The sequence below is a fragment of the Bos indicus x Bos taurus genome, chromosome 2 (genome assembly GCF_003369695.1).
Source record: "Bos indicus x Bos taurus breed Angus x Brahman F1 hybrid chromosome 2, Bos_hybrid_MaternalHap_v2.0, whole genome shotgun sequence".
Lineage (NCBI taxonomy): Eukaryota > Metazoa > Chordata > Mammalia > Artiodactyla > Bovidae > Bos > Bos indicus x Bos taurus.
The window spans coordinates 53,395,082-53,421,168 of record NC_040077.1 but is presented as its reverse complement, the minus strand read 5'-3'; the positions used below and the strand labels follow the sequence as shown (position 1 = coordinate 53,421,168).

The window sequence follows — 26,087 nt, the reverse complement described above, 5'->3', positions numbered from 1 at the left end:
AGCAGCTATCTAGTAATGGGAAGGTAACACTTTAAATTAAGGTGCCATTTATAAATGCTTTATTCTTATTTATGAAATGATCACTAAATGCAGCTACTTGCTCAAATAATGTATTATAAAGCATGTTATAAAATGCATTAGTAATAAATGCTTAACGGATGAGACTATGGGAAGCTGTTTTAAAGAATATTATAGGACATAAATCGTATTAAACCATGTATGTGCATCTTTAATACATGAATTTAAGTTGTTATCTAGCATGCTATAAAGTGCTTCACACATTAATAAATAATAATAAGCTGTTTATAAATGGCACCTTAATATAGAGTGTTACCAATGAGGAAATACTCAATGTTAACAAAGTGATTTTTTATCTTAGTCTAACTGTGACTTCACTACATCCAGCTAACCTTTCTGAATAGTTCTATGACTCAATCTAATGGCACTAATACAATTTCTGTATCCTGTAGTTATTACAAAGTGAAATTTGTAGGGCTTCTTGATTTGTACCTGGAGGAAGACCTTACAAATGCCCACTGAGATTTGACAGTGATCCTAAGTAGGAGCAATTCTGAGCTAGTTACTGGGGCAATACAAGCTCAAAACCTCACTGCCCGAACACGAGAACTGCCACACGATGTCGGAGACAGTGGGCAAGCAGCATATCTGACAGCCTCCTGATTAAGAAGGACTCCAGGCAGGAACCAACCTGCCATACCCCATTGGCCTGATGGGCAGCCAGGAAAGGGGTCTCCTGGCAGGAATTAACCACAATGAGCTAATTTGTATTTGGCAGGTAATAAAACGATGGAAAGTTCTTTGCTTTCCAGCCACTAGTGGTGTTTGCTATGTAATCCTCTTTAAATAGGAAATAGAAAATCATTTGCTAGGAGATTTTTTTTTAAAGGAGAAGATTTTAGTAAGAACAAAAGGTAGCATTTGGCTTGCTCCTGATAATTGCAATAGCCTTTATCCCCAAGTAGCTTGCTGATTTTTGGAGTCTCAGTGCAGTCCAATCTGTAAACTAATTATGAAGAAATTAAAAATATATCTCAGTCCTTTGTATTTTTAATTTAAACTGCCTCGGATATTTGTTTTAGGGTTTTGTTTTTATTTTTTATTTATTTTTTGGCTACAGTAATGTTGAGATAATCTTTTTTAAGAAAAATAAAGTATCCCTATGGCCCAGGCACAAAACAACTCCCATCCACCCACAGGTCCTTTGTCTTCCCTTTGAATGAGTTCTGAAGGGAAAGTCAGGAAGGAAGGAAAGTAGCTTGCCTTTCTGAGTTTGGCTGCTGAGAAGATGATCTTTGTCTTGCTGGGTGAGAAGAATGCCATTGGAGCAGAGTTGATATGAATGTGCTGGGGTAATGGGAGAAATTAGATTTCAATTTAAAGTTTTTGGCTTGATTTTATTATTTAAATCTCATACCAGGAGATATCATTATCAGCTGCTTAATTTTCTATAGGTGGAAGAGAACTCCCCCTTCCATAATAGGCAGACCTTGAAAGTCACCTCATTCATTGCATGCCTCCAGATCAAGCTTCAGAATTGTTGTAAATTGAAAATAGGTTTTACCTTCAGAAAAAATTTGTTAACCTTTGTTTTTTTTTTGGAGGGGTAGTCCCTATTTATTATTTACCGTCCCATTTTCAGTGCTCTTACAATTTCTCTCACTGTCTTTAAAGCAAATTCAGGGCAGTAACTATGTTTGTGGTAATGGGGGAAAGAATCACAGATTCCTGTTTGTACTGCATGAATTGCCTTGTTAGTCAACTTCTTGGATACATTTCTAACAAGCATTAAAGGCTTGGTGGGATAGCCCACATTTACCAATACCAGTCTCAGAGAAATGATATGATGATTGCCAGACCTTGATTAAAGATACTGTGGTTTTATTTTGAAAGAGATTTATTCTCAAGTTTCTGAATTTCTCTTGTGCCCCCTTACACATGCTCTGGTATTATTGTTCATGGTACTTTTGGGGAAAAGTCTACCCTTTTCTGCAAGGGGTGCATAGAAACTGCTTAAGTGAGTGCAGAATGTGTTTAGAAGAGTAAACGATATTTTAATGTGTATAGGAATGATCTTCAAATGCTAATGCACTGATGAGACAAACCAGCAAAATGGCTAGGAGAAGGGTTTTGAAGTTCAACCACAGAGGACTCTATTCTAGTTTGCCACTTAGGAACTGAAAAGAGTTATTCAACTGCTTTGAGTTTCAGAATCCTCATCTATAAAGTGGGGATAGTAATATTTGCCAAGATAATTAGTATGGAGTAAAATTAATTTATAAAAATATACACAATAATCTTAAAATAATTATTATATTCCAATATACTCTATTAAAAATAAATATACTATATTCTGTAGTACATAATAGGAAGTATAATGTATTAAATTGATGCGAAAGTAATTGCAGTTTTGGCCCTTGAATTTTAAATCAGTATAGCTAGGCTCAGGCACATCTTTATTAATCAAAAAGGAACCATTGCAATCAACACACTTTTTGCCCATGAGAAATAAGTCTGGGTATTCCTGTAGTGTAAAAATCTGTGCTTCAGGCTTCACCGAACTCTTGGAAAGCATAGTCTCCATCCTGCTGGTTGTGGAAGCATTTTCCCTGCAAAAAGTTGTCAAGATGCTTGAAGAAGTGGTGGTTGGTGAGAGGTCAGGTGAATATGGTGGATGAGGCAAAACTTCCTGGCCCAATTCGTTCAACTTTTGAAGCATTCGTTGTGCGATGCGTGGTCATGAAAAAGAATTGGGCCCTTTCTGTTGACCAATGCTGGCTGCAGGCATGGCAGTTTTCGATGCATCTCATCAATTTGCTGAGCATATTTCTCAGATGTAATGGTTTCCCCAGATTCAGAAAGCTGTAATGGATCAGACCAGCAGCAGACCACCAAACAGTAACCATGACATTTTTTTAGTACAAGTTTGGCTTTGGGAAGCACTTTGGAGCTTCTCCTCAGTCCAGCCACTGACTTGGTCATTACCGGTTGTCACATACAATCCACTTTTCACGCATGTCATAATCCAATTGAGAAATGATCCACTGTTGTTGCACAGAATAAGAGAAGACAACATGTCAAAATGACGGTTTTCTTGATTTTCAGTCAGCTTATATGGCACCCACTTATTAAGCTTTTTCACTTTTCCAATTTGCTTCAAAAGCTGAATGACCATAGAATGGTTGATGAGTTCTTCAGCAACTGCTTGTGTAGCTTTAAGAAGACCAGCTTGATGCTGCTCTCAACTGGTCATGGTCAACTTCCAATGGCTGGCCACTTCACGCATCTTCAAGGCTCTCATATCCTTTGCAGAACTTCTCGAACCACCCCTGCATTGCACATTCATTAGCAGTTTCTGGGCCAAATGCGTTGTTGATGTTGCAAGTTGTCTCTGCTGCTATTTTGAACTCTAATAAGAAAATCACTCAAATTTGCTTTTTGTCCATCCTTTCCATAGTTTAAAATAAATATAAACAGCAAGTACTAAGTCATTAGCAAAAAGAATATCAAGTGAGAAATGTGCATTCAGATGATGTATAACCTAACCACACTTATTTAAGTATGTATTCCAATATCAAATGGCAAATTTCAACCATGCAAAAACTGATATTATGTTTACACTAACCTAATAATTATAACTTATCATTGAATTGAGTCACTTGAATTGATTCACACATGCAGAGAAGAAAAAGTATATTAATTCAAGGAATGCCAGCATGTATAGTCTCCAAAAAAAGAAATATGTATCCACAGGCAGCATAAAATATTGTTTGTGAAGCCATTTCTCTATCTGGGGTTATAGATGTAACATCCTGATGTCCATATATACATTCCATATGTATCTTCCTCCATTGCCTCTTACACTTACTGCTTTCACATTTAATACAGCATGTCACAGACTGTGGTGCCTGATCCCACATTCCATGTGTGACAATATTTTTTTCTCACTGAAATTCTTTCAGTTTATAACCATGTCCCATTTTTATCAAAAGCAGTCTCTCCCCTGAAGAGAGATGTAGAATCACTTTGCTGGTGTGTGTAAATCTGAGTTTCATAGGCTCTGTGTCCTCAGTGACTTATTCAGGGAGGACTGATCTATTCTCTTTTTCTTTTTCAATAAGGTCATTAAAGAGTAGGATGGCTTTTGAATCAATAATGGATGAGTGGGCTGAAGTTCATGTCTATATAAGTTTTCTTCTCAAACTGATGAACCCATAACAAAACTGAAATTTCATTGAGAAAAAAAAGAAATGGGTACATTACCACCTACTACTGCTCTCACTTTCTAACATGAAGGAAATACCCTAATCCCAAATCTAGGTCAGATAAAACTTCAGAAAGAAAGATAGTCTTCACCAAGAGAGGACACTGTCTCCTTCTTAATGTCTATATACACTGTCTTTGTTTTGTTCACTTGTTTGGTCCAGACTGGTTGACCCTCTTGTGAAAAGGAGCATTGGAAAACCAGTGGTGTCCTTAGATCTGGGTTTTCTGGATTTATAAAGGAAAAGACACCGGTCATATTCTAGATTCTGATTTGGAACTCACTTTAAAATTTTAAATACTGTCATTGGAAAATAATGCAGAATCTATTTTTAGTAAAATATATTAAACAAATTTGTATATTTTAACAGGTATTAATCAAACTTTTGCATAATCACCACCCAGGTCAAGATATAGACCCTACAAGCCCTGCCAATTATCTGTATGTCATCATAGCTTATTCCCTTGTCACAGACTTAAATGGCATCTTAGTCATTATTTTTTCACCCTTTATTATTTTCCCACCTATACCTATAGCTCTTAAAAATATAGTTTATTTCATCTGTTTTTGAATTTGTAAAATGGAATCACTGCATGCCTTTATTTTGTTTCTTGCTTCTTTCTCTAAATATGTCTTGCTTTTTCTTTCTTTTTGTTTTAATCATTTCATATTTTTCTCTCTTGATTTGAGAGTGATACATTTTGTGTTCTATTAATGACTTGCCTGTAATTATAACTTATTAAAGACTAAAGCTATTCAAATATTATTTTAGAATGTTTTTTAAATTCACTTATCTCCTTCCCAATGTATATGCTATTTCTGTCTGTATTTTAATTCTTTCTTTTCTATGTTAACACCACTAGACATTATTTATCCTGTTTTATAGAATCAATACTGATTTATATTTGCCCAATATTTGCCACATCCCACGTTATTTATTGTTTCCTGTCTCTTAGATCTTCCTTCTAGGATTACTTTTCCTTCTGGTTGAAGTATATTCTGAGAAATTCCTGTAGTAAGGGTCTTGTGGTAACAATCTGTCTGAGCGTCTGCTTGTTTCAAATCTCTCTATTTCTCCCTCATTTTGGAAATATATATTCTCTCTGGATATAGAATTTTGAGTTGGCAGTAATTTTCTTTCAATACATCTAAAATAGCTTTCCACTGTCTTCTGTCATCCATTATTGTGATCAAGAAGTTACCTGTTAATCTAACTACCATTCTTTGGTTGCTCATAATATTTCTACAGTTTCACAATGATACATTCGAATGTCAGTTTCTTTTTATTTCCCTGACCAGATTGTTAGGTCCCCTGAAATTGATTATAGCTCTCATTAATGTAGTTTATTAATAGAAAATCCCAAGCTATTATCTTTTCAAATGAAACTTCTTTTACATTTTCTCTTGTTTTCTTCTAAGCCCCTAGTTAAACCTATGTTTTCTCACACTAGCCTCCACATGCTTTATATTCTTCTTTCTTTCTGTCTCTCTGAACTGCATTCCAAATAACTTCTCTTGATTTATTTTCTCATTCCTTAATTCAATCTCCCTTTGTGATAATCATTGTTTTTTTTTAATTATTATAATTTTAATTTCTAGAAGTTTATATTTTTAATTTACTATGTCATTGTTACACTTGTTTTATTCACTCACACACATTTTAAAAACTCACTTTTATTGTGTGAAAATTAGAAGGCATTTTTTTTTTTCAATATTCTGTGTCTTGTGATTCTAACATCTGAGCTCTATGTCAGTTTCTGCTGGTTCTCACTCATGTTGCTTTGTTTCGCTGTGTGTCTGCTTACCTTTGACTTTGTGCTAATCGTTATTAAAATAACATGAGAAGATCTCCGAGGTCTAGGATAAATGCATCCTACTCCAGAGTGTTTTGCATTTTCCTCAGATTATCTGTGGGCATGTCCAGTGATTGATTAGATCAATCTAACACCTTAAAATGTTCAAGTTATGTGTACATAAGAGGAGGGCTACAGTTGTGCTATATCTTATCAGGGACAGAAGTATTCACTCCTTCTTCTCTTACATTGCTCTTCTACAACAAAGGCAGTCTTCTTTATAATCCCTTGGGATTGGAGAAAAGCTACAGGTTTAATATTAGTTTGCCTTTATCTTTTGATAATGCCCTCAGACAAGGTGTAGTTGTGTTGCTTCGATATTATGCTTTCTCTCTGGGTTCAGATTCTCACCTCTAAAAAATACTTTCCTTGGAAGTTCCCACTATCTTTTCAGCTTTTCAATTTTTAAGGTAAATTTAAAAAGAAGTATTTTATCCAGCACTTTTCATTGTTTTCAGTGGGAGAGTTGATCCAAATAGCATAGTTTCTCATTACAATCTACCTCACTTTCATTTAAATATGCATTTGGTTAATCAAGTTTGTGCTATTTATATAAGCCTTGGTGGGAAAAGACTTCATAAGAATATGTATTGAAATCCTACAATGAACAGCTTGCTCGTTAGGGCTACATATAAGGCATAGAGATATAATCAAGATAGTCTTTGCTTTATAGCGTCTCTGCCAAAAAAATAGGATGAGATGAAACAAGAAACACAGGAGAGTTTTTTTTTTTTTAATAACATTTAAAGGAAGGAGAGCTCACATCTGTGAAAGATTTGAATTAGGCCTTGAAGGATGGTTATAATTTCAGTATGAGGAGATTTGTGGGCAGGGAAAATTCCAGCGGAGTAAAAAAATGAAATGAAATGAAAATGAACAATGGTATGAAGCTGAAAATGGGCAAGGTCTGTGTGCTAAAAAGAGAAATGAATTTTTTTAGTTTGGTTGGAAGATAGGATAAAAGAAAATGATTGAGAAGACTGCCATGGATTGAGATTTGCTACCAGGGGCAGCTCTTTAATAAGGTGTGTCTGTAGTCTCCAAACATTTTCACCCTAGAATAATCTCTCATGGCTCTTCTTTTAACAAATATATACTGAACAGCAATATGACCCAGGTGTTATTTGTTTGAAAATGACCGGTACTGTAATAAGGAAGAGACAAGAGAAAAATTAATTCTAACTTCAATTCATTTAGTCCAAGAGCAAAAACTTTTGCTTCAAAAGCAGCTACAGTATTATTTAATTCATCTGGTGCCAGAGACACCCTAAAGAAACAAAATTTGTCAATTTGATTTATCCTTTGAGGCCTTGGATCATATCCCCTTCCGTTTTTCAGGTACACTTATCTATTTTTGTACCACCAAAGTATTTCAGTTGGCTCCTGAAATTCAATTGCAACTTTCCTCCTGTGTACCTTCCATACTTTGCGATTTTAGAGCATCTGCCTGATATGGGGTAGACCTTGGACTATAGCTCTGGGATCTGGCAAATATGCACTGCTGGTTAAATACATATATATATATATATATATATGGATTGCCTCATGAGGAAGAAGCTGTGTAATTTAGATAACTCATTCATTTATTTATTTTATGAACTGTTAACAGCTCCTAACAGGTGTCAAACTATGTGTTATTAAACCCTAGAGATATCCAGATTAATAATATATGATCCCTACTCTCCAGGTGCTTATGTTTCAGTAGGGGAAACAGAATCATACTTAGGTTTATTATAATAGAATATGACTAACATGATAAAGAAATATAAGAAAACATGCTTGGGGAACCATAGGTCTAGCTACAGGTAGTCCTTTCCCAAGGAAACTGTGGTGCCGAGTAATGCTCAGCTTACATATCTCTTCATGTATTAATTCTACAAATATCACTGAGGGTGCTCGATGTTAAGCCACTATTCTAGGTATTAAGAAAGATACAAACATGAAACAAACTCAGATCTGTCATTTGAGGGCCTGAAAAGAAATAGAAAGCACACCCAAAAATCAAGTAATTGTAGTGAAAAAGCGGACTTTGATAATTGCTCCAGAATGTCATGGACATGGGCATGAGTTAGTTTTATGGTAACTAAGTGGAGAGAGAGATTGTCTCCAGCTGAAAAGGGTTCTAAATAAATCCACACAGGAAGTGAAGTTTGAGGACGTTTCTCAAGGCTGAAGAGGATTTCAATGCAGAAAAAAGGGGGGAGAAAGACACTTCACCTGGAAAGAAGGGAGTGAGTAATGATAAAATATGGGAAATCAATTTCTTAATTTATTTATTTTCCAAGCATTATTGATTTCTTGTATTGCTCCACATACTATGCTAGTCATTGATCTTAAAAATATTTCTTGGTGGTTCCGAGGCCTAGGGTATATATGCACCAGTCCAGACTGTTTTGTGCAGACTATTAAACCTTGAACCGGATTGTGAGAAGAGGTGATTTCTTTCTATAGGCACTGTGGAGCCCTGTATCATTAATATCGTGTTGGCCAAAAACAGATGTTACTGAAAAACCTCAACAAACCTTTTGGCTGACTCAATACTGTGTGTGTATATGTGCTAAATTGCTTCAGTCGTGTCTGGCTCTTTGCGACCCTATGGACTGTATACTCCAGGCTCCGCTGTTCATGGGGAATCTCCAGGCAAGAATACTGGAGTGGGTTGCTGTGCCCTCCCCCAGAGGATCTTCCCAACTCAGGGACTGAATCATGTCTCTTATATCTCCTACATTGGCAGGTGGGTTCCTTACCACAAGTGCCATCTAGGAAGCCCCAACTACTGCATATCCTCAAATTAAGAGTTAGAGTTTTTAGCGACAGTTTGGGGGAATTAAGTATCAGCTTACGTATCTCTTTATGTATTAATTCTACAAATATCACTGAGGGTGCTCGATGTTAAGCCACTATTCTAGGTATTAAGAAAGATACAAAAAAAAAAAAGAAAGATACAAACATGAAACAAACTCAGTTTCTTCTACAGTTAAAAAATTAAGATAAGACTTGTTAAACTATCTGAAAAACCTATTCTAAAAATCTATGAATGGATGAGAGCAATAAGGCCTGTGCTGGTATTGATAAAGATTATATAGCAAAACAGCTAAATCTGTCATCATATGGCCCAATGCATTTAGTAGATCCCAGGACATCTTCTCACTCAAAATATGCACTAATATTCTCCCATGACCTGATCTTTTAGCAGTCTGTTCATTTGTAAAGAGTCCTCATACAAAGGAAGCAAATAGGGTCATTCATCTAAGGAGAGCGGAAAAATATGCTGTGGCCCAAACATGGTATATCAGCACATCAGTGAGCACCAGTTCAAACAGGGAGGTATTTTCCTGTGATGCCAGAATACGTGTTCTATGTGGCACCTTACTAAAACAAATGCATTGTGCAAACTTTATTTCTGATTAAAAAGTATCTCATTTCCACATCCACCCAAAATCAGCCCAAGTGAACCTTACTTCCTTTTATATTTATCGCATGATACTCAGAAAACTTAGTATCAATTTTGACATAAATTCTGAAGTATTATAAGCATTTTAGGGACCATTTCTCCCCTCAAACCATACAGTTATAAAGCCAGTTGTTCAATATGGAAACTACATGTCGACTGTGTATGTAACTTGGATTTTTTGGCTACTTTTGTTTTTCACTTTACATTGTACAAATATTTCTAATCAGAGGCAAACACTGGCAAATTTTACTTCTAATGACGGAAAACTTTTCCAAGGCATTTAATAAACTATTAACGTTTTTAGACCAGTCATTCAGCCATAACCTTGAAAGCAAAAAAAGAGTAATATGAAAGGCTTCATTAAAATAATTTGTTTACTTTTTCTTAATATTGTTTACTTCCAATGCAGATAATGAGAATAAGCATTAATTAAATAATGCAATATATTTAATGTTCATTCACTGTAGCATGACTTTAATAACAAAGTGGACTTATTTATGGGAGTAAAATGATGTGATTTAGCAAAAAGATGAAAACAGTTTTAATCAGAAAGCTATTCATGAATTATTGAGTATTCTGTACAAAATGAATATGGAATTATTTTATCTTTGTAAAGTGAGTGTTAAGCCCTTATTCAGATCCCTGCTCAAAAAAAATCATAAAAACAGAGGTCTACAATAGATCTACTGACCTTAGCATAACAAAGCTATTTAAAATCTGTGACTAATGTCTTAATTCTTGTAATAATAGTGCTCTGGCAAAGTCAGCATGGCTTATATTGGGGGCAGATTATTAGTACAGCTGTTGATTGCACTATCATATGGTCTCATCATACATTTAAAAATTAAAAGAAAAAAAACAGTCCAAAATCTAGAGGATGACAGGTGGGTCTTAAAGAAAGAAAAGAAAAGGAAAAATGAATTCTAATATCTGATTAACACAAACTCTGTAAGGAAAAAATGAAATCAAGTGATCGATATTACTATAAATGAGGCCATGTTCTCTGGTTATAATTTTCTCAAGATTTGGCCATTAACCACAATAAATTCTGTATCTTACATAATTTTTAATAACCACAAAAATCTATGAAATTGATAGGATGCTTTATAAATGGATAATAGCTTACTGTCCAATAAACCTCACCTTAGGCTCTTTCAGAAAACTATTTTAATTATGAAGCTTGACTCTCTGTGGTTTATCATTTTGGTCAATGTAATACATGTGATTTAGAGCTTACATTTCTCTAAGATGAACTGGACTTACTCTACAGTGCATTTTAAAACTTACTGAATGTACGTATTTATTCTTCCTTTAAAATTCACTCCTAAATTGAAATGCTCTAGGAAGCAGTATACCATATTAGGTAGAACTAGAAGCCTCTAAGTCAGACCACCTGGGTTAGGAATCCCAGATTCACATTTTATTTGTTGCTACAATCTTTGATGTTTCTACTTCAGTTTGGGGTTAATAAGAGTACCTACTTCCTAGAGCTATTGTGAGATTGTGTGAGGAAATCGATGTAGCATGCCTAGCACAAAGCAAAGATAATACATATATTTATTATTGTTGTCACTATTATTATTACATACAGCAATAGAGCATAGTGGTTAAGAGAACAGACTTTGGAACCAGAACTAGATTCAAACACAAAAACTGCCATTTAATGACTATACATTAAAATCCTTGTCTTAATCTTCTTAACAATAATGTAAAGATATTTCAGGTTAAAAAAAAAAAACACTACTCACTGTCCAAATACAATTCAGAATTTCTTCAGAACTTCATTCCTTACTCATCAGTCAGTCAGTTCAGTTGCTCAGTCGTGTCCTACTCTTTGTGACCCCATTTACTGCAGCACTCCAGGCCTCCCTGTCCATCACCAACTCCCAGAGTTTACTCAAACTCATGTCCATTGAGTCGGTGATGCCATCCAGCCATCTCATCCTCTGTTGTCCCCTTCTCTTCCTGCCTTCAATCTTTCCCAGCATCAGGGTCTTTTAAAATGAGTCAGTTCTTCATATCAGGTGGCCAAAGTATTGGAGTTTCAGTTTCAGCATCAGTCCTTCCCAATGAATATTCAGGACTGGTTTCCTTTAGGATGGACTGGTTAGATCTCCTTGCAGTCCAAGGGACTCTCAAGAGCCTTCTCCAACACCACAGTTTAAAAGCATCAATTCTTCAGCGCTCAGCTTTCTTTATAGTCCAACTCTCACATCCATATATGACTACTGGAAAAACCATAGCTTTGACTAGACAGATCTTTGTTGGCAAAGTAATGTCTCTGCTTTTTAATACGCTATCTACGTTGGTCATAACTTTTCTTCCAAGGAGCAAGCGTCTTTTAATTTCATTGCTGCAGTCACCATCTGCAGTGATTTTGGTGTGAGTGATTTTGGTATGAGTGATTCTTATTCATACCATAGGCCAAAACAAATATTCCTGGTCAGTTTTCTGCTGCAAGGTGCTTGTGCCATTTCTCGGTTCTGTCATCCCCTAGTGGCGGTTGAAGAAAGGTTAAGACAGCATAGGCAGGTCTGCAAGCTGTGTTAAAGCTGTGAGCTCAGAAGCCTCTCACATTGTTTTCACTCTTATTCCAGTGATGAGAATGAGTAATATGGCCAAAGGTTAATGTAAAGGGGGACAGATAAAATGTAGCCTCTGGCTGTTTGAGCTACTTCCCAGAAGAAAGTCTAGACTCTTGAAGAGGAAGCACTGCACACATTTTAGTGGAGAGCTACCTTTCCCCATCATAGGAAAGAAACCAATTGTCTCAGTCCTGATTCTCTAGAAAACAAAGCCAAAAATAAGTACCCATGCTTCTATTTGAGAGGCATGAGCGCAGGACACAGAGGGAAAGTAAAAAGGAAGCGAGGCGGGAGATGATGGGAAAGGGTAAAGAGGATGTGTTATCATTCTGGCCTACCACTCTACACAGAGCCTCATAGAGACACTGGAGAGGGCTACTGGGCAGGTGCACCACGATTTTCAGAGAAGCTGCAAATAAACTGGAGAGAGCATGAAGCAGTCTGTAGGAGGAAAGGATGGGGTAGGAGAAGGAATTATCAGCCAGATCTCGTCCCATTTTTTGCTTCAGTTCAGTTCAGTTCAGTTGCTCAGTCGTGTCCGACTCTTTGTGACCCCATGAATCGCAGCACGCCATGCCTTCCTGTCCATCACCAACTCCCGGAGTTCACTCAGACTCAGGTCCATAGAGTCAGTGATGCCATCCAGCCATCTCATCCTCTGTCGTCCCCTTCTCCTCCCACCCCCAATCCCTCCCAGCATCAGAGTCTTTTCCAATGAGTCAACTCTTCGCATGAGGTGGCCAAAGTACTGGAGTATCACCCAGTCTCCACTCCCTGTATTGTATATATCCTGGACATACCCTTATGACTACTCAGAAAGTCAGATCCTATCCCCTGTAAAGCAGCATTTCATCCAAATCTAGAGGTGGTAGGGAGCTAAACATCTATCTGCACCTTGGCAACTGAGAGGGTCTTGCATTCCAAGAAGGCGTCTAGACTTCCACAGGAAGTGAGACCGTATGGGCCCAAGCAGGACTGGCCATCTACAGGGACAGCTGAGGCCAACTGAGTGAATGAGAGGCTAAGGAGGGAATCTGAGGGGCTGCTGGAGGTATCAAAATATGCCCAAACTACTCACATTGCAGCATTAAATAGTTTTTATGTAATATAAACGTAAGGCAATATAAGCATGCAGCAAACATGGAAGCTTTTATGTTTATTCCTGCAAGATTTTGATTCAGGATAAATACAATAAGTTCTTAAAAGGAGAGAATACTTTCTCCTCAACAAACAAAGTAAACAAACGTATAACATTCTAGTGCTCCAGATCACTAACAAGGCTTTGCTTTTCTGAAAATCTGGTTTGATTTGGTCTTGTACTGAGAAATTTCACTGGAGAAACAATTTCAGCTATTATTAACACCATTTATATTCATATACATAAAACTCACATCTTACAATCAAAGTATCCACTTCTATGTTGACAGCAGCCATACTTTAGACATTAATAAGATCAGGTAGCCATTCAGCACTCTTTCCTAAATCATTTTGCCAAAATGAGAATTTATAAGTGAGTTTTATCCTCCTGCATGATTGATTTTCCAGAAACAAAACCAGTTATGTGATAGAACTTAATTCCTCTAAACAGATTTGGTGTTTCATGTTTCAAACTGATAAGGACAATCTGAGTCTATATTCTGGAACAGCAATTAATCCAAAATAAAAAATGGTAGCTAATAACCTGTTTCATAAAATCTGAGCCTTGTCTTTTTTTCAACCACGTCGAGTAATAAGGGTATGAGAATGAGTGGCCCAATGATTTGTTGCCCACACACATGCCCAGTCTTCATCATGGAAAATGCCATCAAGTAAAAGAGCATCTGGCCTTTGATATTTCTTTAATATACATTAAAAGCCCTCAAATATCCCATAAAGAAAAATGGGAACTTAATTCCAAGTGTTTAATCTAAGTCAGGGAAAAATATATTATGGAGAGAATATGCTGTCCACTATTATTGGGAAATGGTAAAGATGTACTAAGAAATAATAGAAATCAGAAGTGGACAAGACCTAAGGTCAATTTTTAATAACTTTGCCTTTTCCAGCAAAGAGCTTTTATATGTTTTATTGTCTAGAAGAAGTAACTTTTAAATACTTCTATTTAAATATTTAAAAAATCAGTCATTTATATTTTAAGTTTACCCAGAATAAATCTATGTACACGTTTAGACTTAAATTTATATTTAGTCCATTTTTAAAACTGCGTTTTTATAATGACGTACAATGTGATACATTGGCATCATGTAGTTTAGCAGACTTTCTCATGTGTTTTATAGCTGTAGAATCAGAAATGTTTTCTATTAAAGGATTCTTTAATTTCAGGCTTCTTGAATAAAATCTTGATTGTCTTCCAAATAAATTCTGCAGCTTTTCTGAACAACTTATTCCAATATTTAGCAAGACTGATAATTTCCCCCTCTAATAAAGCCTACTCCCTAAAGTTGTTCTCCAAGCCTGGGTCTTTTTGCTTTAAATTTGTAAAAATGAATGATTGATTAGGATCATTTTTATATAGCCCTTCATTTACTTAGTTTTCTTTTCTTGAGGTGGATATTTTTATTTGCTAGACTTTTACCAAAATCTCTTTAGCTTTTTCTGGCATACTTTAAAATTTAGCCCAAAATCTCTATCATTTGCTTCAATTTTGCTATAATATTAGTTCCTATTAAAGGTCAGTATAAATGAGATTATTGTGATTTTTATGTCAAGTATTTCTCATTTTATAAACTATAAATCTGAGGTGTATTTTTAATTTTATTTATTAATATATTGGAATGAATCTGGAAATTTTCTGTTGCAGGTTTCCAGTTCATAAATTGATTGAGCAGTTAACGGGTTTCTGTTTAGGGCTTATTTGGGGCCACTTTGCTAGATTTTAGGAAAATAAAGATTTATAAGACAAATCCAACTTGTTCTGATTGTATAACTGGAGGAAAGAGACACGTCAGAAAGCAGTTGTAATGTGTGGATAACAAAACAAATTGTCAAAAAAAGTGTGTTTCAGAGTAGGGAAAATGGTGAGAAGGAGTGAGTGACTGTGTCTACAGAGGTGAAGGAGAGCCTCATGTAGGTTATTTTGGAGTTACATCATGAAACGGAGCAAGATTATGGCAGATGGCGGGCAAGGAAAGTGGTTGAAGAGAGACATAAATGTGTCCCAGATGAAAAGGGGTGCATGTATACTCAGATCCCCATATAGAGAGTTGTGAAAGGATGTTGCATTTTGGAAACTTCAGCATTGCTGGCATATAGAAGAAAGACGGATGAATGGAACTGAGAAGGTGGTTGGAGGATAATGAAAAGAAGCCTGTATACTCTGCTAAGGTATTTGTACATTATTCTGTAGATAATAAATTTTCTAGAAGAACTATTTTTGAGATATATATCTTAGAAAAAAATTGAAAACACAGAGAATTAATTGAAATGGTTTTTCCTGTGATCAGAAGAAACAGCATGGAGAGGAATTCAGATTAGAGAAAATAAGAACTCGAATGAGACTGTGGTCTAGTTCTAGAATTTGTGGCTGTTGATGGAAAGTGGAGAATTAAGAAAATAAGGAGAATAAAGGAGGTAAAGAAATGATTAGCCAAGATGAGCAATAGAGAAAGGGGGCCAACTCTGAGAAGACAGTGATTTCACAGAGTTGTCTGTGCTACATCCTAATGATAGAAAATAGAGTTCTGGGGGCAAGAAACCACTGGGAAGTTAGCATATTTATAAGTGATGGATCAGATCATAGGTAAGAACAAAACCCAAAGAACGCTTATAAGCTATGAGAAATAATAAAGGTCTAGAACTATAAACCAAGGATTACTAACATTTGAGAAATGGGTTTCCCTGGTGGCTCAGTTGGTAAAGAATCCACCTGCAATACAGGAAACCAACTGCAATGCTGAAGACCCAAGTTCAGTCCTTGAGTTGGGAAGATCTCCTGGAGAAGGAAATGGCAGCCCACTCCAGTGTTCCTGCCTGGGAAATCCTATGGACAGAGGAGCCTGGCAGGTTACATTCATTGGGGTCACAAGAGTCAGACATGACTTAAAAACTAAACCACCACCATCACCACCACCAAGAAATGGGATGAGGAAGTGAAGTCAGTGAAAAAAAAAACAAGCAAACAAACAAAAAAAAAAAACAGAGAATGCAACATATAAAAAGTGAAGAATTTGGAGAGAAAATGTCTTAGCTTGAGAGACAAAGAGTTTTAAGGAGAAGAGCCAGCAGCATTTCATATTACAGAGTTCAGCTGGAATGTTTATAGGTGAGAAAGCATCAGACTGTTTCTGTTGACCTTAATGGTTAAGACATTGTGAAGAGAATGGAACAAGAACAGAGAACGTAACTACAGGAAACTCTGAAGAATCCTGTTCATCACAGAAGGAAATGGGTGAGGCTGAGAAACTGTGAAGTTGTGGCTCAGTGCTTGCTTTCTTCTGTTTTTTTGTGTTTTAAGCAAAAGTGACCTCAGTGTGATTATAGGCTAAAGGATATAATCTACTTGAGAGAAAATAAGGGATGTAATCGGATGGAAATAAAAACTGCCGAGGAAAACCCTTGGGATGAAGAATGAGCATCTCTTCCCCTGAGGAAAAGCAGGACGTGCCTTATGAGTTGTTCGTGCACTATATGGCAGACAGACCAGGTGCTTTTGATGCTCATAGATGTCACTGTCATGCTCAGACATGGGACTTCATTAGACATAGGGACAAAAGTCATAGACCCAGGTTGAGAAGTCTGGAATCCAGAAATCAAAGTAGGAAATGAGGAAACAAGGAAGAAATAGAATGTGTTAATTCTCATTTTTAGACCTAAAAAGGATGTTAGGTGGCCTAGTAGGAGAAAAGGATAGGTATGGAGGGGAGGCAGTGTTCAAGGACTTGGGATTTGGAGTCAGATAAAAATGAATCCATATCTCAGCTGAGGCCCTTATTAAGTGTATGAGCTAATGCAATAAACTTAACCACTCTCTGCCTCAGTTTCTTCACATGTCAATTAAAGGCCATGGCGTTAACTTCATAAGATTGTTGTAAGGAAATAAAGAAGTTGATATAAAACTTTCAGAGGGAAGACATATAGAATATATTCTGTTTGTTCATTTTGATTAGACAGACTAACTATGAAAGTGGGGAGAATGGTGAATGTTCTAGCACAAGGGCTCTATGACCTCTGTGAATTACGAGTAAGCCATTTGGTGGGATAACTTGAAAAAGGTACAGCTTTGTAAGAGAGGTGCCATTCAAAAAATAGAAACTGACTAGGAGCACATAAAAATTCTGCAAAGCACTCATAACATTAGTCTTGGCAATGATTTCAGGGGTATGTTAAATGTCCTTATCACAATGATAGTGATGAAAGTGTCTCTGCATAGAGTCAAAAGCCCAGCTTAAGTAGATGGCCATTGTTTGCAATGTTACTATATTGAGTAGTCAAGTCATTTCCATAAATTTGAGGAATATGAAGGGGATTGTAGAAGAAGAAAACGTGGATGAGAGAGTGGAGTGAATCATCAAATGATGGAGAGAGAGGGGCAGGTTGAATTGCCTGCTGAATCAGGACACAGATATGGACATGAAAGGAAGTGAAATCCAGGGCTTGACACGGGGAGAACACCAAAAGGTCTGCAGATTTCAGTAACCTCTAAACCAAGCATGACAGGGTGGGAGTAAGAATGACTCAGAAAGCGGGATTTGTTAAGCAAAAGTCAGAATGAAGATTATTAACCATGGAGAAAAGGTGAAGCAGTGAGCTCATGAAGAACATAAGATATGGGTCAAAGTCATATGAGTGAGCACTAGGAGGTGACTAAGAGTAATGGACAGAGCAAGCAAAGCAAAAACTCACAAAACAAAGACTGCTTAACCAGTAAACCAAACATAAGCCCTAACTGGTATAAAATTGGAAATTTTAAAACGCCCAAACCTTCCTTCCAAAGCATAAACCTTAATTGCACCTTGGTATTTTCATTTATTAATTTAGTAAATATTCATTGAACAACAGTTAGTTACCAGACGTGGTTCCATACATTGGAAAAATAGTGGAGGAAAAGGCAAGCAAGTTCCCAGCTCAGGGAATTAAATTCTAGTGGGAGAAAAACAGACAGCATAAAACTATGTATATTAATTCAACTAGGAAGAGATCTATGGTGAAATTAATACTAACACATATATATGGAATTTAGAAAGATGGTAACAATAACCCTGTGTACCAGACAGCAAAAGAGACACTGATGTATAGAACAGTCTTATGGACTCTGTGGGAGAGGGAGAGGGTGGGAAGATTTGGGAGAATGGCATTGAAACATGTAAAATATCTTGTATGAAACGAGTTGCCAGTCCAGGTTCGATGCACGATACTGGATGCTTGGGGCTAGGGCACTGGGACGACCCAGAGGGATGGTATGGGGAGGGAGGAGGGTGGAGGGTTCAGGATGGGGAACACATGTATACCTGTGGCGGATTCATTTTGATATTTGGCAAAACTAATACAGTTATGTAAAGTTTAAAAATAAAATAAAATTAAAATCATGAAAATAGAAAAAAAATAGGTAGAGAGTTATCAGTAATATTGGGATGCCACTATTTTATATACGACAGTCAGAGAAAAGACTTCTGACAAGGTGACATTTAGCTAGGATCTGATGGAGAAGGAGTCGGCCATGTGAAGATTGGGAGGTATTCCAGGTAAACAGGTGGTGTAAAAGCCCAGTGGGAAGATCAAGTTTAACAGAGAAAGACAGAAACAAGATCAATATGTCTGTACTAGTCTAGTGAGAAAAGCCTCTCTTTTCCCTAAATGTTTCATGTTTTAACATGAATATGATCACACTGTATATTCAATTTTCAAGAACAACATAGTAGATAAAAACAGACTGAAGGGGCGCTGCTAACACTCAAATACTGACTCCTCCTTTCCTACATGTGTTACCTTGGTAAAGCTTACCAAACCACTCTGACACATTTTCTTACCTGTAATATGATAATAATAATAGTACTTACTTCATACAGGTGCAATAAGAATTAATAGCCATAAAACACATAGAGAAATGTTTGGCCCATAAAAAGTGCTTCTTATGTAAAATCTTTTCATTTTTTATTCCTGATTGCATTATGTGGGACAGATAGTCTTTTTTCTTACATATGCTTATTGATGATTATTTCTATTGGTTCTGAGTGTCCCATAATTCAAGTAACTGTAGAAACGGATTGCTCTTAATTTCTCTATGTCATAAATCACTTGACAATAAACATCATTATCATACTTTAAGATTTTCCACAGCAGTGATCACCTGGGTTGTGGAGTATGGGAAAATAGTAAAAGTATTTCACTGTCTGAAGCATTCATAAGAGCCGTGCTCATCTTGATTAGTTTTCCATGGAATTAACCTCCAAATAACAAAAGAAAGATACGCTGTCAACTGATGCTTTGCCAACTGAATTTATCCTGAAGGAGAGCTGTGCTTGGCCTGTACAATGTTTCCAAAAAATTTTTATTGAGGTGCCAAAACTCAAGAAAATCTCAAATTTTACTATTAAAAACTACTTATTTCTGGCTTGTTCTGAAAAATAATTTATTTACTGTAAACTAGTAGAACATAGTGGGTAAGAGGCAAAACTTGTGGATAGATTTCTTATAATATTTTTTTTACTATTTATTCATAATTTTATGTTTTAACCTTAAGTTCATAATGTTAAAAATTATATAAAAATATTATAAGCTTTGTATACTAAAAACTTAAAGTATTCTTTTGAAAATGGCTTGAGAAAATGGAACTTAATCTCTAGGAAAACCTGGAGTTCCAGCTCACAACATATAAAAATAGTTGGAATCTTTGAAATGTGGCTTTAAATAACTTTCTTTAACAACAGTAAAGAAATTTTCCATACAGGTAAGTTTTTATTTTAATGTTCAGAGTTATGCAGATTTAAATTATGTACGTATGATGCACTTGAACTAAATGAAAATATGAAGAGACAAATATAGAGGACATTCCCATTAATTGATTATTATGAATTACTGAGGTAAAAACAGCATTTAAGTAACACCCACATTGTACTGTGTAAAAGGAAGCACATGCCATAATCTATTTGATCTAAATTAAATTGACTAAATACAAATGTATGAATATATATTACACTTATGTGTATAGTCTTAAAAGACAGAAAAGTGAATTCTTAAAAGCCATACAATTGATCTTTTAAATTTATGATTTTTTCCTTTTTTTAGCTTTCTTGAGATATAATTGACAAATAATATTGTGTAAATTTAAGTTGTATTGTGTGGTGGTTTGATATACATGTACATTGTGAAATTATTGTCACACTAAGATTAGCTACTAAAAATATTCATTACCTCACATAGTTACCTTTCTGTGTGTGTGTATGTGTGGTTATAAATTTTAAGATCTATTCTCTTTAGTAATTTACAGTCATCATGCTGTATATTTGATCCCCAGAACTTATTCATCTTATAACTGAAAATTTGTACCCTTTAGCAAATTTATTCCCATTACCCCAGTGCATGGTAACCACCCTGTTTCTATGAGTTAGACTTTCAGACTCTGCATGTATCTGAGATCAAGAAGAATTTGTCTTACCGTAACTGACTTACATACACATATATTATATATGGGCTTCCCTGGTGGCTCAGTGGTAATGAATCCGCCTGCCAAACATGAGTTTGATCTCTGGGTGGGGAAGGTCCCCTGGAGAAGGAAATGGCAACCCAATCCAGTATTCTTGCCTGGGAAATCACATGGACAGAGGAGCCTGGTAGGCTACAGTCCACAGGATCACAAAAGAGTCAGATATGATTTAGCCACTAGACAACAAAGCAACAATATTTTATATGTATATATATATATATATATATATAAACATTTTCTTTATACATTTATCCATTGATAGGTTGACAGACACATCATTTCCATGTCTTGGCTATTGTAAATAATGCTGCAGTGAACATGAGTGTGAGAATATCTATTTGAAACTGGAAAAGAGAAAGAAGAAAGCCTTTATGCCATTAATATATAGCTATTAAATCAATAACTTATTTTTTCTGACATGCATCACCAGTGTTGTGTGCTTTTTCTTCTTATTACATTTTTGTTTACAGAAAACTGGGAACAAACCAGAAAGTGTGGATTTGTGTGGGGCACATATTGAGTGGGCCAAGGAAAAATCAAGCAGAAAGAATGTCTTTCAGGTAAGAATGTTACATAGATTCAAATTGTTCCTATTCTTTCTAAATCTTAGCTCTCCTGGGTAATCAAAACAAGACTACCTTGTTAAGATGTTTTCATGAGCTTGAACTAGCTGTGCAGAGGTCATTGTGAAAAACTGGCTTCTCTTCCTGTCAAATTTTGGTTGTTTGTTGTTTTTCCCTGGTGACTGGTTGCTATCTAAACACAAAATGTTTATTGTATGGTGATTAATTATATACCCAAAAGTCATTGACTTTTACAGTGTATTTGATAGCTGCTTGGGATTCAAACCTAGAATGCTTGGCTTACATAGATTTAGTGTAGGATTTTCAGAAATAAACAAACTAAGATTCACTAATTATGATAAACTATTTGCATTCACTGCCATTCCTGCCTTCCAGTCATAAATTATATTTACCAGTGCAACTTGGGGGATGGAGAGAGCTGAACAGTTATAGAAATCAGTGTTTTCAAATTATATAATTAATTTTTTTGAAAAAATAACTGATTGATATTTCAATCATGCTGCTTTGAATGGAAAGAACCAGATGAAATCCTTCAAAGAAAGGAAATGGGAAAACAATATTTCATGTATGATTTTACTAAAATCCCTTTGGCAATTAATAACTTCAGATTACAGAAGTTGATCTTTTTTCTGTATTTATATGACATTTAATTTATTTTTAGATATCCAAAGTAACCCAGAACTTTATAGGTTTGTTTTAGAATTTACATCATTTAGTAGGAACTAAATCATTATAATTATTGTATTAAATGTATTCTAAGACCATTTTAGCCCTTAAAGAAAAATCAACTCTATTCTTAAATGCATCACTAAAATTAATGTATAGGGTCTTATAGAAGAATAGGTAGGTGACATTTCTTATCTGATCTCTCATTGGGAAGAAGAACCTGATGTCCAGTTTGTTTTTGCATTTTTCAGATGCTTAATCAGGTCTAGCCAAATAATTTGGACTCATAGTAATTAAAAAAACGAAAAAGCAAAAAAAAACACTTTCAACATATTATGGAATAACTTATTTTTTCTGATTATAGTTGAATTCTGTTTAGGCGTTCATTTTCATAGGGTAGAGTTTTTGCTTTTGTTTTTGTTTTAACCCAAAGAAGAGGAAGAAGGAAAGAAGGAAGGAAAGAAGAAAAAAAAAAGGAATAAAATATAGAAAACTAAAAATATTTGCCAAGAAATCAAAGGACTAAAACCAAAAGTGATTAGAAGGTGAATTTACAGAATCAAGAAGTAAAATTAAATTGTGCTTTGAAGTGAGGAATTGTGGATCAGTGGTATATTCTCTCTCCCAATTTCTTGCTTTTTTAATTCTGCTGTAAGTAAGAAAATTTGGTGTTATAATCCTAGCCTCTATGACAACATAAATAATTAGTATGGCTAGTTCTGAACTGGATAAGGTGAATTAAGGGGTTTAGTTTTATTATGTGTTGTTAGTTTAGCATCCTAATTACCAATGTTGCAAAATAAAGATGTTAAAATTTGATATTGACATAATTCCTAGATAATAGAAACAAACCGTCAGAGTTGAATTAAGGACGACTTTTTTAGTTTCTTCTGTTAACCTTATAGTTACATTAGTTCACAAATGAGGATGATACTCAAATATGAATGATGTATACAGGCTGTGAATATAGAAGAAAAATATCCAAGTATAATTTTACAAAGCTATGAATGTAATATGTATAGATATATATTTAAACCACCTGTACTGATAATATGCATCATCCTAACATTTTCTGAGTGTGACTAGCTACCTCTGTTATAATATTTTACTCATTTTTCATATTTCTGAATGTAGATACTTCCAAAAATATTAAAACTATTCTCATTGTATTAGTTTTCCAGAGGGGAAAATCTTACCAGCTAGTTTTGTCTGTAAGGTACCTGAGTAGTTCAGGGGACTTCGGTTTTCTTACGCCTAGGTTACCGGTTTCTGTCTTGTACCCTTTAGTTTAGAAAAACAAGAAGTAATGATAAGGATGTTGTGAATAATAAAACTAAAGAAAGATTAAGATTTCATTTCCTGCTTCATTCTTTTTAGGCTGAATCATGTGGTTTTCTTGTCATGCTGAAATCTTTTCATCACCTAAACACATAAGCTTAGGTAAAATTTACTAATTCCTATCCATAGTGGCAACCCATGAAAGTAAGTCTTTTGAGAGGAACAATATAAATAGCTTTTATAGTTGTTAATGAAAAAACATCAGAAAGGATTTGCCAGAGAGCTAAATCTAGATGACTTGCATCAATATTTGATTAGGTACATTAGCTGGTATAACTCTCAAATGATCAGAATAAACATGATTATATCTCAAAAACATGGTACTAAGGTATTGTTGGGTGTGTGAGTGTGTGTGTACAAGGGTTTCATTACCTACAGAATAATGAAGCATTTCTTCCTGACTGAAAAAGACCATCACAGCTTTAGCTGATGTGCTACATCAGAAATAGCTTTAGAATTCCAAGTTTGAATTAGGCATGGTGTTCAATCTCAGTCTATGAATTATAGATTACAGATATCTAATGACTATTGAGATTTTTGGTTCAAGAAAAATCAAAGAAGAGCAAAATTAGAAATAATTTAAAATTTGAAATCTGTCATGAAAAAGTTGATGGATTAGCAATTATATGGCACATAATTACGATGTCTCTAGAGAAGATGAACTTAAAATGAAGAGAAAAGCAAACAAAAAATCACATGCCTAAGATATGCTTGAAAGACTCAAAAGCAAACATTTGTGACACAAAGAATGGAAGGATTTCATCTGTTTCCTTCGTATATGTCATTTGGACATTTGAGTTGTTCATTTCCTTCTTTGTATTAAAAGTCAGATTCTTTTCATAGTCTTATTAAAAACTCTTGATATAGATTCATTCTTATTTGATTGGTACATGATAGCATAACTGTGACAGCATTAATTAATTAGATTTCTTATTCAGCTACTCTTAGTAAATCACAATGATGCTCACTGGCTGAGTTCAAGAACATCTGCCTATTTTATAATAGAACAGTTTTTCCTAATTGACTTTAATAATACATAACATATTTTTTAATTATTAACAACTTCTGTTATAAAGCATACTTAGACAAATCATAATGTATTTAAAAAGTATAATTGTATATAGATGTATGCATATATGATGTATACGTCAATGTGTAAATCCACATCTAATAGCTTGACATTAGGAAATAGAGTGATTCTTCCCATACACTTGTTCTTCTCACACACTAACACTGAAAGACGTATTGCACTTATTAAAAAAAAAAGGTCATACATATTCTAAACTAAAGTAGTAAATGTTCAATGCTTCTAACTTTTGTTCAATTCTTCGTTTAGCATAATTGTCAAGGACCGTCGCAAATCTGATGTAGCTTGAGAAAGCATTTAGCAACTGAATGATTTGAAATGAACTGTGGTACAAGTTTTCTTAGTTAAGAGCAACACTAGGTCTTCATCAGGGAAAGAATGAATAAAAAGATTTATGTTCAAATCACATGTTTTAAACATTCCTGCTAAGTGCTAGTTTGCTCTTTGGTATTTAGCCTGAAATTTAAAGCACTGAGGATTAAAAGGATTACAACATAATCTTAAATAATCCTAAATGTCATTTACAGAGAGGGAGTTGTAATAACTAAATAAAACCATGTGAAAGGATGGCAGTGTTGTCAGGCGGCATCTGTAACATGAGTGGTGCTTCTTCACCTTCTTCTCTTTCCTCACGGGTACATCAAGCATTTACAAAGCTTTTTAACAGAACATTCAGTTGGGAAAATGGTTGCAAAACAATTTATAACAATAAGTAATTTTTAAACTTCTGATATCTTCTTGTTTCAAAGTAGAAGGAAAATTTTCACTCAGATTTCCTTCCTTCTTTTGAACATACAACTCTCTGAGCTAAAGGTTTGTAAAGTCTGGGACAAAGGAGTTCACGATATTGCTCTCAAATAATTAGATAATTCGCCTCTAAAACATTCCCAACCTCTAAGGAGCTGCCCCCTTGTTAAATATGATGGTCCCAAGCACTGTAATTAATCCAATGCCTTTTAATTCAGTACTAGAATATTCTTTAATCCTGTCATGTAAATTAATTTTGCCTCCCCAAAGAATATACAAATGTAGAGACTATATCCTATACTGGTTTTTTAAACCACAAGACTGGATATACCTTTTAACCAGCGCTATGGTTACTATTAAGGCTAAAATTGAATTTTTAATAAAAACATAAAATTCACTGTCATAATTTTTTTTTTTAAGAAATTGTGTCCACTATTATAGGCTCTGTACTCCAAGATGATTTCTGAGTGTCAACTCCAGTCACTTTTTAAAATGAGGGTAAAGAATAGGAAATATACTGTTTTCTTGGTCCTTTTCATTACACCAGTAGGTGATTACTCATTTGAAATAATTAAACCTTTTCTTGGAGCTAGAAGTGACTAGGTCTCAGTTTTTCTCAGTTGCCTTTCAAATAAAATTAAAAATAAATGCACCCATAAACATGTAACAGGCTCATCTACACATTACATGTTTTAAATAAGATATTTTTACTCTTAATGAATTATGACCGATTAAAACTTTATCAATTGCCTGCTTTTAAGACAGAAAAAATTAAATGACTCAAGATGAAAGTCTGTTTTTCCCCCCCTTCTACCACCAGTTTATTACCTCAACAAAAATCATGATCAAA

General features: G+C 35.0%; 1 protein-coding gene across 1 annotated transcript in view; it reads left to right on the top strand.

Annotated features, from left to right (window-relative positions):
* ARHGAP15 (Rho GTPase activating protein 15) overlaps positions 1–26,087 on the top strand; it is a 698,712-nt gene that overhangs the window by 127,148 nt on the left and 545,477 nt on the right. The window contains exon 6 of the mRNA XM_027561624.1: positions 21,286–21,375. Coding sequence (XP_027417425.1) covers positions 21,286–21,375 — 90 coding nt within the window. The remainder of the gene's footprint in view (positions 1–21,285; positions 21,376–26,087) is intronic.